Source organism: Sebastes fasciatus, chromosome 7 (assembly GCF_043250625.1).
Source record: "Sebastes fasciatus isolate fSebFas1 chromosome 7, fSebFas1.pri, whole genome shotgun sequence".
In the NCBI taxonomy this organism is placed as follows: Eukaryota; Metazoa; Chordata; class Actinopteri; order Perciformes; family Sebastidae; genus Sebastes; species Sebastes fasciatus.
Genome location: NC_133801.1, coordinates 16404113 through 16420733, shown reverse-complemented (window position 1 = coordinate 16420733; position 16621 = coordinate 16404113). Strand labels below are relative to the sequence as shown.

Below are 16621 nucleotides of genomic sequence, written 5' to 3'. Positions count from 1 at the left end.
TTTTATACTGAGTATCTCATAAGTGTAGTACACCCACATACAGTAGAGCCTCCTAATACCAAGCTCATGATATGGATCAACAACATGAAAGAAATATTAATAACTTAAGCAGGGATGATGGGAAACGGAACTGCTGTTGCTTGTGCACACAGGGAAATGTTTCTCAGAGCAGTAATAAAAAAAGAGAAAAGGGAAGGTAACACATTTACATTGGAACTTAAAAGTTCTCTTCAATGTGTATTTTGTTTTTTACAGTGCCACGAAATAGTGTGAACAAGTCTTGAATTCTTGGTACATTATTTTTTTTTTTAAGTCAACGTGAAAATAGAATATTTTTATGAATTAAAATACCATACATGCTAAATAGAATATGCAATGGGCATGTACACATCTTGTGTTATCGTCAAATAATTGTATCAATAACAAATATTTGAATAATTCATGGAAGAAAATGTGATCTAACAAACATTTTTTTTAATAATTGTTAGATTATTTTGTTGCACAAAACATTGCGAGAATAAATACACAAGGAGTTGTTCCTCATGGCACTGTACAACCAAGATTTGAGAGCATGAGAAAAGAGACGAGCAGACATTGGACAGAGCTTGCCAAATGGGTAAAGCACCAGATGTGAAAATAATGACAGCTCTATGTGTCCCTCTAGTGGCACAAAGAGGCAACAGCATCCACCAGTGAAGTGAATTTCTTTTATCGCTGCATCATTGTGTTCAGTGTGTTTTCTTTTCTTACTCAACAGGCTTTGTTTTTGCGGTGTTCTTGTCACAACATTATTATTCATTATTAAGTTGAGAAAATTAAATAATAAATCAAACAGCACATACTCACAGCCTCGCAGTTTTAAGATTCATATTTGAGCTCTTTTATACAAAGCAAAATGTCATTAACAAATGTAACCCAGAAGTCCATGTGAAATGATTTCAAAGCCAACAACAACAACACAGTTCAATCACATTTGAGGCTTTCTGTATGCTAGGATAATCTCAATACTACACATAGCTGTACAAAAAAGGACAAAAATGTACATTTTGGTACAAAAATAATAATCTGTAAACCCAGTTTGAGTAGTCAGCTCATCTGAAATGTGATGCCACTACAGAGGAACAGAGGTGAAACTGTTATCACATCTATTAATAGATCATAATTAGACTAAAGGTGCTGAACCAATGACTCATTCTAGATTTGCATTTTGCCTTAAAATGAAGGGGAAATTTAAAAGACCACCAGCATACTGTACATGAAACACCAAGCTCCTAAAGGCAATCTGCTACGAGGCAGAGAAAAGCACCAGGAACTAGTTACAGATTCAGCGTGTCTGCAGAGAAACAAGTGTTGAATAATGAATCTGATGGGACAGGTGTAATAGTTTTCAGATCCTTACTAGCTATTATCTGGATGGATGTTAAAAGAGATGGTTGATGTCTTATCCTATATTATTTTTCATTTTCAATGATTGCTTAGTCAGTCCTCTCAGTTTCGGCACTTGACATTGTAACACATTACAAAGAATATTAAATTACCTTTTGATTTACTATACATTCACATTATTGTATTCACATCACTGACAGTCAATATTTCTTTTCAAAGCTCGGCCAAGTGAGGTCAGTCAGGGCTAGGCCCCACTTATCTAGTGAAAACTAAAGTTGAGAACATCATACACACTTAAATGGGAAATAGACTTGTGATCAAAACCATCGAAATGCAACAGGAATAAAACTAATCTTGTTCTGTGTGTGTGTGTGTGTGAGTACGACAAGTCAAAGGTTAGCTCTGGCTAAGCCCGGTCACGGGTACCTGGTTGTCAGCAGAACCTGGTTAGTCCTGTTTGACCCAGATGTGGAAATCAGGTGTGGTGTTTGATTCCCTCTGTGTCTGTACAGGAACTACGATCCTCTCTCTAGGATTAACAGAACCCCACAGGGCCCTGTTCATCAGCTCCAGAGGGCAGCAGAGATGATCAGATCACAGCTTCTGGACCACAACTTGGAATTTACCTGGCGAGACAAAATGAAGGAGGTGAACCGTTTGTTTGGCCCGAAGGGACGAACTGTCAGTGTTGCCGACTTTCTCGCTAAATTTAGGGACTTTTGGAGCTAATGCTGCTAGCTACTTTCATTGGAAAAGAGTTGGCAACACTGGGCTCGGTTTTCCGGCTAGATCATTTCTTAAAAACCTAGTGTACTCTTGCTAGTTTCTCAAGATTGCCCAACTTTCCTTTGATGTTTTGTTCTATAACATAAAATATGTCAATAAATATCCCACTTGTTTAATTTTGAAGCTTTTAAGTGTCTTAAAAAAGCCGGTGGCTAAATGAGACTGCTAAATGTCATCACGCCGAACATTAGTCCGCCTTTAGCTTCGTGGTGGTGACGTGAAGTCATGCGACCGTGGCATAGTTCATAACGTTAGCTTTTTTTTTTATTTCTGGCGATGGCATTCAGGCTTCAAAAATCATAAAAATGCTGTTAATTTGTGGAGAATATCTTGCTGAACAAAATATGTAAGTATCATAAGCGTTTGTTTGCCACAGAGCTTATTTTCTGCAATAATCCAAAATCCAATGTAAAAATCCCACTGGCTTTTTGGTAAGGGAACCAGTGTGATTCTAACTTCCAGGTTGGCCTACAAAAATACTTCATCCTTGCAGGACTCTGTGAACATGTTATGTCACCTCGCTCTTTCCCACAATAAAGAGAATCATGGATTGGTAAACTGATAGTACTTACAGGATGGCATAACAGAGACCTCAGCTGTCACCACGCTCTCCAGACCAAGGTTAGTCAGAGCTCCTCTCACCACGCCACACGAAAAAGCGAGGTACTGAGAGAAGACACAAACAAATACACATTAGCTATAATGAGATGTATTTCATGGCTGTATACCAAAAAACAAAGCATACTTCAGCTGTAGTTGATCCCCAGGTGACAGCAGTAGTAATGTAACCGAGAGAGAAAGAGAGTATACTAACCTTAGGAGCCTGATCCAGGTACTGTTTTCCATTTGAGAGCTGAGTCAGCAGAGAAAACTTGTTGTCCTGCAGGACATAGGTACCCTATGGCAGAAAATAAATGCATATAGTAACAACCCTAGAAACAAACAATAACAACACATTTCAACCAACACTAAATATGCCTCTGTATATATTAATTTCTTAATTTATCAGAAAGTCTTCCTATAATTTAGAGGGGAAGGTTTAAGACCTTATTGAATTTAGTTGAAGATTAAGATACTCTAAGCTCTTCTTTGCCATAATGATGTGTGCAAAGACTAATCTACATTACCTGATGGTTTGTTCTGAGGTTGTCAACCTGCCTCCTGAACACCTTCGTCCAGAAGTCTTTACAGACAAACTTCATTACATCCAACTCATCCTTGAAGCTAGGAGAGTCCCTGGTCAACCTAGACGGAGCAAACACCAACATAGACACTTAACATAAGTGAGGATGCATCTGACACAGCATTTAGTGTTGCACATACAGTATGTGTGATTGTCTTACCTCTCAATGAGTCCTTGTCCCACCCGGAAGCCCATGCTTTCAAGGACAGAAACACAGACAGCTCGGTCCTGAAGAGAAGAAATGCAAGCTGTTAATTTGCTCAATAACACGTGTGGTACGTCTTGTAATGTTGTCGTGCTAAAGCTACAACATTATAATGTCACAGTGAGTATTGTGAAGCCTGGGAGAGGTAAACATATGGTCAGAGGGGTTATCAAGTTGTTTACTGTTCCTACAGAGATACGATCATCTAACTCTGTATCCACTTTTAAAAACAATTTTTTTTAGGATAGCATTCCTATAAGTAGAAAGGTATAAATAAATGTATGTATACATCCGTTTCTGGACGCGTGTACATTTATACACATTTATGTATATATACTGTATATTTGTTTTATCAACTTGTCCTACTATTTTACCACTTATATTATTATTGATATGTCTTGTGATGTTCTGTTTTAGCTGTGACCATATTTGTTTTACTCTATCTGCTTTTATTGTCTGATGTTCTGTTTTAGCAGTTACCATATCTTTTACTCTATTTATCTGCTTTTATTGTTTTGTGAAGCACTTTGTAACATCTGTTTTGAGAAGTGCTATATAAATAAATGTATTATTATTATTATTATTTATTATCTACAAGTATGCCCCTGATTAGCCAGCATGATTAACACTAGATGGTGATTGATAGTGATTACAGACCACAGTGTAACTCAAGCTTTTTCTATATATTGTGTGTCAGTTGATTCATGCTTTTAATGAGCACACCTTGTTGTCCATCTCTCCTTTACTGGATTGCTGCTCCGTGTAGATATGTGACACCATCTCCATATGGAGAAAGTCAAAGAGAGACTCGTCTGCCATTCCTGCCAAAACACACAAACGTGATTATACAGCCCAGTAATAACGCTGAAGTAAAAAACAGTTTCACTTAACTTAGTTAGCTGTGTCTCACAAGGTAACAAATCAACAGTAACGCTAGCTCAGGGGACTCAAAGCAACCTGCGGCTCTTTAGCTCCTCTCCAGTGGCTCCCTGTGGATCTTTAAACATGGAAATGAATAACTGTTTTATTTGTTTACATTTTCATTTGTATTTATCATTGCTGTAGGTCTATGATGCGACGGTACAACAGAGTATTAGGGCCACATTGAGGAAAAAAAATAAATCTGAGATTTCGATAATAAAGTCATTATTACGAGAATAAAGTCAGAAGTTTACGAGAAAAAGTCGTTGTATTATAAAGTAGTAATTTTATGTTATTTTCCTTTTTTTCTTGTAAAGTTGCGACTTTATTCTCATATTACGATTTTCTTCTCGTAATATTACGATTTTTTTACTCATAATATTATGACTTTATTCTCGTAATATTATGACATTTTTTCTCGTAAAGTTATGACTTTATTCTCGTTATATGACTTTTTTTCCTCGTAAAATCATGACTTTATTCTCATAATATTACGATTTTCTTCTCGTAAAGTTATGACTTTATTCTCGTAATATTATGACTTTATTCTCGTAATATTATGACTTTATTCTGTAAATCTCAGGTGTTGTTCCCCTAAATGTGGCCCTAATACTCCGTAGTACATTTGCACTTTGACCCTCACTGCATTAGACTGATATACTATATATTTAGACTATAAACTGTGTTACCTTCATCACAATGCTCAAATGCTTTGCGGCTCCAGACAGATTTGTATTGTTTTATCCTAACATGTCTGTTTTGACAGTATAGACAGTAAAGGTTGCTGACCTCTGAACCAGCTACATGTGAACCCTGTAACCACGTTAGCATTAGCTTCATAGCTAGTTAGCTCCAGATAGCTAGCTTATGTTGTTTCTTGGCAACATTGTGCATGCCTAGTTTTATCCTATCTCGGCATATTATGAGAAAGAATGACTCCAAAGCAATGTTATATATGACATAGCTGTCAGTTGTCTAGATGCATTAAACAAAGTAAACAAGTTAAATCTGCTGTACCTGTCAGATGACTTTAGGATGCTACACGACGTAAACACAGCTCTGCTTCTTGGGTTGCACTCGATATTCTCACCAGGGTACTCCTCGGGGGTCACGGTAGGCGGAGTTAGCAGGAGTTAACCCGTGGAATAACGTGAAATAGCACCCGGTGGCGGCGGATTACATGCTCCATAACAACAATGAATCATACATCGAGTAATAACACATTTTGTTCACATGTGGAGGGCACTAATAAACCTTACCTGGTACCGGTGTTAGAGCCTGCCTGAAACCACATGAAACTCATTAGAAAATTAAGCCTTGGTTAAAATTCGGTGTACGCCGATTTTAATTACAAACGCACTCTTGATTATATGACGCTAAAAGGTCTTCCAATCGCTGTATGATACGTCACATATCACGTGATATGATATCTCCGATCCGATTGGCTTTCTGAAAACAAGCCAGTTCCTGACTGCTCATGTGATTTGTGTTTTGGACAAGAGAAGGTTTGACAGTTTTGTTCTGTATATTTTGACATTTTAAGATATTCTCGCTGAGTTCACTTGTACTGATCAAAGTGAGGCTGACTACTACTGTAACACTTATTATTATTATTACATACAGTGATCTTTAGTTTGTCTCAATGCAGCTGATGAAGTTGTGTTGTTTGTGTTTGTATGCAGTCATGTCCAGTGCATACCAGATAGTGGTGCAGGGCGAAGCCTCTGAGACAGACTCTGATGATGAAGTCTACATCACCTCCATGCCTGCTACTCAGACTGCCACAGCAGGAGCCAAGGTTATCTTTAAATGCCTGTGTGTTTGAGAGTGATAGAGAGTGAGAGAGTCAGTGCATGTCACAGCCTAAGAGACAACCACAACAACACATCATAGATGTAACTCACACTCTGCCTTTTATTTACACCTCTACTTCATGTTTTTTTTTTTTTTTTACATTTATCCTTTGATATTGCAATATATTGTTATTAATTGTTTTTTATTTGTTTGTTTGTTTTATTGATACAACAAACATTAATGACTTCTTTATTGTTTTCTTCCATTTACATGTATGTTCTTTTTAAATATCTATATATTGTAATTTGCTTAATGAATTGTATATATGTATATATATGTTTTTGTTTTTATTTTGTTCTTTTTTTATTTTTATTTATTATTGAATTGACGCTTTGGCAATATTGTTCACCTGACAGTCATGCCAATAAAGCATATTTAATTTAATTGAAAAAAAATGAGAAAGATATATATATAAATATATGTATATATGTTTGTATGTTTGTATGTGTGTTTGTGTGTATGTATGTATTGCATGTTGTATTGCATGTGCATATTGTATATTATAAATTGAATATTATAATTATAATTTGCACATATAAGAAAAGATAACAAATAGTCAATATTATTAAGATAAATATGTAAGTAATGAATTGGTATTGTGATTAAGTTATATTATAAGTAATGAATTGGTATTCTGGATTGATAACAAATTTATATTTTGATAAGGATAATTATATCAATAATTAATTTATATTTCTGTACAACACAGATTAAAGGTAATAATTATAGTTTGCATAATTATAAATAATAATAATAATTATAGTCATACAAATTTAAGAAAATTTAATTAGAGTATATGTATGGCTCAATAAGGAGGCTGGTTAATAATTAATAATTGACTTATGGAGAAGGGGTGGGATTAAATAAGTTTATACTTCTTCTCACTCCTTTTCGAATATCTAAATCAAGGCATCAACTGTTTGACAATTTATTTTTCTTATGCTTTTCATTATATGTAAATACTACTTGTTTCTGACTGTCCACTTGTTGGTATGATCATTCTTTTTCTTTATTTTTTATTTAATTTTATTTTGTATTCTACATGAAATGAGATAAGTGTGTGTTCAAAAGCATTAACCAATATCTCCACCCCTCCTGACATTAATCTACAATCTGCTTTGTCTGTGATATCTTGGATGCTGTCAGGTTCCTGGAGAGGCGTCTGAAACAGACAGTGAGGGTGAGGAGGAGCAGACTGGCCGAGTTTCCTCACTGAGCCAGGAGAGCGCTCAGATACTCAGGAGAGACCTGCCTCCTCTTATCGTAGTTAGAGACCATCCTGATATACAGTCCATAGTGGAAGACAGGCCAAGTCCCACACACAGGCCGCAAGGTGAGGAATGCCATACGTCATAAGTAGAATCATAAATATTCCAATGATAATACTTATCGTGTGACAGATTACTCTCAACTCAGGTCCATTTGCTGGCTTCTCATGATCTTCATCATTGAGTGGATCATCTGGCTGAATATATAATGGGGCCAGCTCCATTCACTGATGAAAACTGATGCATTTGAGATGTGGTTGAAATGGATCGGTTTTGACCAGTGTATTTCAGCATTTTTTTCATAACATTTCAGTCAATATTTAGTCGTGGATGGCTTCGCTCACATGGATAAGTGAACAATGAAATGGAGGTTTATTTATTTCAGGATGTAATTCTGTTTCCAGGTGACACCCTTTTACAACAGAAGCTGCAGGAATCTAACAGCCGGCTGTTTTCTGACGTGGGACAGACACTGCGGCAGGTTTATGGCAGCGCCAGTAGAGAGGTACATCGATGTGTTTGACTCAGAACACTTAATGTCAAATATATGAATTGATCTTCCAAAATGTTCTTTATACTACATCATTACGAGAGACCACTGCTATATCCTACGATAAGCATCTTGTAACAGCTAATTGTTTCTGATTTTATTTTTGCGAAAGGTGCACAGTGCAACGACTCAGCTGAATACTTCGCAGAGCGCCATCATCAATGCCTCCCACAGCATTAGATTAATCCTGGATGACCTGAAGGCTGTGTCCGAGAAGATTGACATCATCACCAGCTGTCAGATACTGCCCGATATTAACATCAATCATCCAAATAACTGTACTACTCCTGTACCTTAAAGGAACACATCAATATATATATATTTAAAATATACATATCATAATGGGTATATTTTCATTTAATATCAGAGAGTAGGATTCAAGCTGGAAAAAATAGCATGTTAGCTTTACTTCAGTGTTTATAATGAATGCCTATGCATATGAACTAATATGTGTATTTAACAGTCACACACTGTATTTGTCTGTCAGGCTTCTCTGTCCTTGTGTCTGGAGCTCTGGGGATATTTCTGACATTTCACATAGAAATTTATTGACAGTATCCATATTTTACCCTGCAGTTCTTTGTAAATATTAATGTAACAATATAATCCCTTAAACTGCTGTACACTGATTTTTATAAGGCATATCCTTTTTCTGTGTTTACTGTTTTCTGCCCCTCTGTGATAGGCCAAGCAGGCATTCTTGTACACGTTTCTCATTTCCCCTGTGTGTTGAAATGATAAAATAAATGTAACTCAATAATATAAATAGCTTTTGTTGGAAACCTGAATGCTGTTAAATGTTTTTAAATATTTTGGCTGGTATGAGATGTATTCTGAAGAATTGTCTCACTTTAAATAAATAAATATAAATAAAAAAAATAAATAACATCAAGCAAGCAGAAAAGAAATATATACAAATATTGCATACGTATCGCCGACACAATTTACAAAAATAAGTTTGTTTCACATGTGTTGGTCGAACATCCCACTTAATGGAAAAGGACTTTAGTTACAAACACAACTACAAAGGTCAGTCAGACTGAATATCAGTAAATTATCCTCAACACTTAACAATATAAGAATGCTACTGATGCAATAGGCCTGTGTTATTATTAAAAAACACTCCTGTGTTCAAAGCATCCTGTCCCTTCCTTCTGGTTGTCCATCCATCAATGTCCCATTTATACACCTGTCGGCCACCTGGAAGAGACAGAAAGAGATGTGCAGTGTGTGTGTACATGCACTCAAGGCAGGAATTATTAGATTCACTTTTAGTGTCTTGACATACTTTAGCCACCTGATGGCGTCATCGATTCAGACATGACCAACACTCACAAAACACAACACAAAACTTTTTTGTTCACTTCTGGTGTCATAAATCCATATCTGCAATCTGTAATTTTGTGTAATATATCATGTTTAATGCAGTGGTGGAAGAATATTTTACTTCAGTACAAGTAGTAATACCCACAGAGTAGAGATACTCTGTTAGAAGTAAAAAAAAACATGCATACAATCATACTTAAATGCAAAAGTATAAGCATCAAAATACACTAAAGTATCAAAAGTAAAACTATTTTCCATTACGAAAAATGGCCCATTTCAGAGTAATATCTATTACTGGATAACAATTATTGATGCATTAATGTCACTTAAATGTAACAGTTGGTAAAGGGGGAGCTCCTTTTGATTACTTAGCTTGTGAATTTCAACCAGGAGGATCAATAACGTGTTATCTTAATCTATAATAATACATCGTAATATATTTGTTCATTATATTTTGTATCATTACTCTGAATCTGCAAAGTAACTAAAGTTATCAAATAAATGTAGTGGAGTAAAACGTACAATTTGTGCCTCTGAATTGTAGTGGAGTAGAAGTATAGTAGTAGCAGGCAGAAAATAGAAATACTGTATGTATATGTTAAGTGTAAGTGCCTCAAAAGTATACATAAGTACTTCAGTAAATGTACTTGGTTAATTTCTACCACTGGTCCACAGTATGAGTTATAATTGATCAATTTATAGACACATGAGAAATATTCTGTTCTATTCCCTTCTCTGTCTAATATCATTATAGTGACAATATAGTGATGAAAAATGTTCCAACCGCCTTATACTCTGGTAGGAATTAATGATGATGATGATGATGATGATGATGAGCTGAAGTAGTTATTCTTTCCTGTAATCTACCTCTCTGCTGTTTCTCTCTCCTCTGTTATTCCTTGGTTCCGTCTGCTCCATTTCTCACCCTTCAAACTCAATCAGCTCAGTAAAAACTACTACAATCTTAATCCTGTTCAGTCCCAAAACAAATAGATCCAAATATTCACAGGGATGATAACTGGCAGGACTTAGTGCAGCATTGGTAGCTCTCTGAGCTTAAGTCTTATTTATCCTCTTCTCCCGGGGCTCCAAAGACCCACAGGTCTGTGATAAATGAGAGAATAAAAGGATGCTGTTTTGTATCGCTGTGTGGCTGAGAAGCTATTTGGCTGTGTGTGTGTGTTCAGTGTGTTATTACGGCAGTGAAGAGGCCTTAGTGCCCTCTTGTGTGTTTGTGTGTGTGCATTGTAATTATTGCTGTGTCTTTAAGTGTGATGAATATTTGCCACTTGGTATCTGAAAGAGACAATTGGAAATCCCTTTATGGAGATAAAGGAGCTCCCAGTAGAGATATTTGTACTTAAAACGACCAGCCTTTGTCATGTCAAACTACTCCAGTTTCCTTTAGGGAACTAGTTTCCTTTTTACATTATTGTTCATGTTCAGCTTGAAAGCATTAAGATAAATGGACACACATACACTGTGCAGTGCTGATTCACATCCATCATGTTTAAAGCAGACAGAGTGTTGGAGAAGCTTGATAATAGAGGCTTCATTACAGGCAAAGCTGAGAGCCAGAGGTGAGGTGTTAGTTAGGTGAACCACCCTCAGGCCATTTGTCATTGAATACCACTAGTTAAGTCCATGCAAGTGATTAATTGATTTAATTAGCCTGTCAAATATTAAGAATACCTCAGCATTAGGTTCAGGAAAAAAATGGTCATTAAAAACTGCTAGAGATTATGTCTGATTACTGCAACCATAAATTGAAAAAAAGAGGGTTTGATCACCTATATTTTTAGTCAACATTTGGAAGGACACAAGTTAGATTCATATCCTTTGCCTGTGCAGTAAAGGACATCTATGATGCCAAATCTGTGCAGATGTTATAGAAAGAGAGAAAATTGGCTAAGACCCCAAAATAAGAACATTGAAAGTTAAATCAACACCTCTCTAAACAGTTTAAACAAAAACATTATAACACTCATGAAAGTATAAATTATTGCTGGACTGTTGTATTTTTAGCTAGGCATACCTAATAAACTGGCAACTGACTGTACAAACTATATAACCTACATACATGTATGTATGTGCGACAGCATTGTTTCTTACCTGTCAGCATATCCTCCCTCTTTATGTAATGTTTTCAACTAAAATGTTAAAGTTCATTGGAATAATAATAACTGTATGCATGTTCACCCTGGTCTTTGCCCTTCCCTCACTGGAGCAGAGGTAGCCGACCATAGAGAGAGTGAAAGAAGTGATTAATCAATTGATCAGGATGAGACCCCGGGGACGTGTGAATCTGCAATCTTCATTTGAGGAACCAGCTAAAAAAAGCATTTCTCACATCCCCAGATATCTATTATCTCTCTTTCCAGTGCGTGTGTGTGTGTGTGTGTGTGTGTGTGTGTGTGTCCCTCAGTCCCAGCTGTCCTGACTGAGCTCCAGGTTTTGAGGGCTGCGTGAGTGATGAGTAATTTGGAATGAGGGCAAACACTGGAAACGGCATTAGGACTGAGACAACAACATCATCACGTTATCAGTGACTAAGAAAAACAACACCATCCCAATGATGATGATGATGATGATGATGATGATGATTGTCTCATCCTCCTATCCTTCCTCGCACTGCTTATTATAAAGAAATTATGCTAAAATAATATTAGAAACATTAAGTTGTACAACAAAGGAAAATAACGATACTTCTGTGCTTGCCAATGGCTGAAGGAAAACAATATTGATTGTCAAATAGTAATGTGAACATATGAATATTGATGTCATGTAAATGTGATATTGTCACCTCATTGATTTTTTTTCTTGTTAAGATAAATATATAAGCAATTGCCTATAATTTCCGAATGTGTGTAGCACATTACTGTTGAAAATATCAATAAATACTGTACATGTACATGTAAATATTTAAATAGCATTCAACAAAATATTGAGTCTTCCTTGACAAGGACATTAAAGGTGCTCATATACGATATCCAGAGCATTAATATGGTAGCAAATAACTATTTGCTATGTGAAGTTATAGAGGAGTAATGTCTACCTGAGCAGAGTATGAAGTCACTCTCCCTCTGTGTGTGTTATAATCTGAGTTTCTCCTTGCTTTGTTGACATATCCTGTCAATCACCGGCTCAGCCTTCGCCATGTTGAGAGCCATGTGGAGGCAATAGAATAGAGCATATCTATTTCAAATTTCGAATTTAGCACCTTTAAGATTTTTTTGTCTGATATTTATAATTCAATACGGTTACTGACTGTAATCTGTTTCATGTTTCCTGTTTCATGTGTCCTTATTATAAGGTTAGCGATAACATGTGGGGTAATACTGGTAAACTAAACTGATATGTTGTTATGAGACCAAATTTCCTGGGAATGTGATTCAGTTTGAACGTGAAATGTAAGTGACTCAGATCTTTCCAGACACACTGTAGCTTGTGCATTAAACAGAGAGCTAGGTGAATCTGAAGGAGGTTAGAAACAATAAACATGAGCAAAAAACTATGTGACTCAGTGGGTATTTTCCTTCAAGGCTGGGTGAACTTCTGAAGGACTTGTTACACTCAACAGGCAAGTAGGACATTATATTACTGTTTACATAAAACATCTTTCCTTTGTTCCAGTGACAGTGGCTCGAGGCTCAGAGTCGGGGATGGCGTTCATGCTTGAGCTGGCAAACTAACTAAAGACTAAAATAGGAACACAGCAAACAATGGACCAGGGCGCTGAGAAGAGATCATAAATGGTTGTGTAGAGAGTGTAGAGGGTAAGGGAGGAAAGAGACACTATTAAATCATAGTAGATTATACATATGAGCTGTAGTAAGATCTATGCTGAAGACTATGGTGTGTATGAGTCTTTTATAAATGCATTTGTGCGTGTGTGTGTGTGTGTGTGTTTGTGCACAGAGGGCAGCCACCCACATTAGCCAGGTCAGTGGCTGTCTCACGGGGCGCCTGAGGACACACTGTTAGTTTATTTGGCTGGCTGAACATGACTGCACACAACAGCACAGGTCTGCCAAAGCAACTCTGCTACTTTAAAAGAGCGCTGCTCCGTGGGTGATGACCTTGTTTTCGTACTGATACTAGTGCATTCAAGACGAACACGAAATTAGGATGCATCCCACTGACAAGCCGGAAGAATAAACAAGAGGGAAAAAAAACCTCAGAGGAGCTAAAGGGAACAACAACACCACCAAGCACTCGAGTTGAATCAGGGTGATAAAAAGTGAAAATGTGAGTACACAACTAGACTTCTTAAGAAAACAGAATTTGGAGGAGTAAGGCCATTCAATTTGATTATCTTGTTAGCTGAAAGACTTACTTTCAGGCTCCCCGATATAATTTAAGTCATCTGGGCAGAAGAAGAAAATCCCCAGTGATACAAGAATGAAAATGGAAACGGGAAATATGATCTATAAACCTACATATTTTCAACACATTACAGCATGACAAACCAACACAGTCTCACGGCAGTTCATGATGTAGACACGAATTTCCCTTTTTTTCGCAACACTCAGCACGACTTACAACAACGTATTTTTCGTGTGTTTTCCTATGAATAACCAGCAATATGTGACGCACGTGTCAATTTCAAAATAACACACCTTAGTTAGGTTTAGGAATAGATTGACTTGGTTAGGCTTCAAAAATAAGTAAAAAGAAAAAAAACAATGAATACAAGGTGTTTTTGCTTGTAATAATTAAAAAACATCTGCCAATGGAACAAGTGAAAATCTTCTTGGTCCAGAAATAATAAAATAAAAATATCTTGAAATTAGCTGGGAAAACTCATTTTGAGCTATATTTCACTAGGATTAAGAAGTGTTGTGTCATAGTGAGCCTGTAATATACTTGGTAAGATTTTGCATTTTTGCAGTTGTTTCATATTTACACTAACAGATGGTTCAGATGCCTTTTCATGTCAGATTTTGTTGGGATTGTAATCCAGTTATCCGGAACACATCCCTTGGTGGTCAGGATTACAGATAACAGATCCAGGAGGAAAAGGACGCAGAGCAAAACAGGCACGAGAAAATATAAATGCCATGCATGGTTGACTTCTATCCTGCATTCCCAGAGCATTTAAAAAGTGTTGCAGTCTTTACTAATCCTTCAGCTCAATTTTTTAATGTCAGAGGTCCAAAGGTCAGAGATCCCAGCGCATACCTCCGCCAAGGTGCCTGACTTTAAAAAGAGATCACAGCTCACAGCTGGCGGTACCGTGATGTGGTCGGCTTATTATTAACACGGTGTGTTTCCGTGTAATGTATCGGCGGATGCCTCTCTCATTCAGCAGCCTTGTTACGTCTGTATAACGTTACACTACGTTGTCTCTCATCCCGTCATCTACCGTTTTTTTCTTTCTCACCACAGACGGCCAGCAGCTCCCGCACACACATCCACACACGTATCTCTCTGCTCTCAGAAGGAGGCGGGGTCATGCGTCATCAATCTTTAAAAAAATTCCTGAATCCGGATCATGAACCGGATCGCCACCAAAATCTAATGGATTGTTCGTTGTGCTACACTCCACCCCTCCAATAACATTCATTCAAATCCACTGTGGACTTTTGGAGTAATCCTGCTAACAGACAGACAGATAGACAAACAAACGAACAAACCTTCGGCCTTGGCAGAGGTAATAAAAGCAGTTGTTCATAGAGCTAGTGATTGTAATACCAACCATAATTGATTTTATGGGTTTAAGATTTTGACATTTATATCAAAGAAAAGTGAAACTCTTTGAGAGTGGTGTTTTTCATTTTTATTAGCATTACTATAACTATACATTATATATATAAACATCACATGAAAGTACACCAGATCTCACAGCATTTGTTCAAAGGTAACTCTCAAAGATCGAAAAAAAAACTGTTTCTTTATCAGCTTCATTGGAATTTAATGTTCTTACACATTTCTAGAGGACACAGTTTCTTTCTTTTAATAAAATAACTTTGAACATTATTCTGGACGTCTCCCATTTCAATATAGTTGGCTTGTTTAGTACTGTAGCAGCTACAGTCCTGGAATGTTAGTCAGTAAATCAGCATGTCACACAAAACTTTGGTCAAAGGATTATTTCTTAGGTTTTCTTACACATGGTTTTTGCCTGAATCACTAGTACGGCCTGCTCGTGGAATAATTTCCATACGAAAGTAAAGAAAGACATTTTTTTTTCATGCATGCCAGAACCTTGTTCTACAGTTAATACAGAAAATACTGTAAAACTGTAATCTGTGAGGCCCAAATTTATATAAAACTGTGCAGTAACAATTCAGACTTCCCCTACAAGTTAGGGTCTTTCTTTTGTCAGAATCTGAGATAACTCAATATCCTTCAGCTTGGCTGCTCTGAAATAACATTAAAATATCTTAGTGACCCTCTTGTCCACATTATGTTCTCTTGTCTAGTCTCAGACAGTCTGTGTCCAATATGCCCTCTCAGGCTAAAAATCAATTCAGCTCATGCATCATGAAAAAACATGAGGATCCGTCTCTGCTTTGGCTGAACATAACACAGTCGCTGGCTGGCTCCGACTCAGAGAATGAGCATTTCTGAATCCAGACTCCAGAATGAGCATTTTCCTGTCTTTGAGCATTGCTTTCTTGTTTTCAGTGTTTTGTGTTAACAACGTGTGCCTCGGGCAGTGGTTAGGAGTCCCAGGTGGACTTTGGTGCACCTGTTTTTCCTCTGGCACTGAAGTCTATTTCCATAGCATGATGTGTGTGCACATGTTAGCCTCTTTACCTTGTAAAATAATAAAAGAAAATACCATAAACAGTAAATAATTCATAAACAATGTAAAAAGACATTAGTATTGTTAAAGAAGTCCATGCTGTGTGTGTGTGTGTGTGTACATTGAGGAGATGGCTGAATGACCATTTAGACAGCAGATGGCCAGGATTCGCCCATGGGTGCTCTCCTCTCATTGGCCTGCTTGGCAGTGAGTCTGTCATGTTAAAACTGGTCTCAACCGAAAACTTGAACTGCATGCAGAACACACAATAATATGTATCCCTTCAAGTACTGTAGCCATGGAGGTAGGTCGAATTATCAAGAGCTACTTTTTACAAATGCTGGACTTTTATCTAATATCAGTCGATGCTGTTGATTGCTGACATGATGGA

At 36.9% G+C, this 16621-nt stretch overlaps 2 protein-coding genes across 2 annotated transcripts; one reads left to right on the top strand and one right to left on the bottom strand.

Moving 5' to 3' along the window:
• Nucleotides 1-856: 856 nt before the first annotated feature.
• On the bottom strand, nucleotides 857-5698 carry trappc6bl (trafficking protein particle complex subunit 6B, like). Its single transcript, XM_074641903.1, has 7 exons — nucleotides 5499-5698; nucleotides 4284-4381; nucleotides 3516-3583; nucleotides 3300-3417; nucleotides 2987-3070; nucleotides 2745-2838; nucleotides 857-2012 (listed from the first exon to the last, which is right to left on the bottom strand). Exons 2-7 carry the CDS (start codon nucleotides 4377-4379, stop codon nucleotides 1981-1983), a joined length of 492 nt encoding a protein of 163 aa, XP_074498004.1. The 5' UTR covers nucleotides 4380-4381; nucleotides 5499-5698; the 3' UTR covers nucleotides 857-1980.
• A 153-nt stretch (nucleotides 5699-5851) lies between these two features.
• Nucleotides 5852-8941, top strand: bloc1s3 (biogenesis of lysosomal organelles complex-1, subunit 3). Its single transcript, XM_074641902.1, has 5 exons — nucleotides 5852-5986; nucleotides 6164-6279; nucleotides 7482-7668; nucleotides 8008-8108; nucleotides 8266-8941. Exons 2-5 carry the CDS (start codon nucleotides 6166-6168, stop codon nucleotides 8449-8451), a joined length of 588 nt encoding a protein of 195 aa, XP_074498003.1. The 5' UTR covers nucleotides 5852-5986; nucleotides 6164-6165; the 3' UTR covers nucleotides 8452-8941.
• Nucleotides 8942-16621: the final 7680 nt, after the last annotated feature.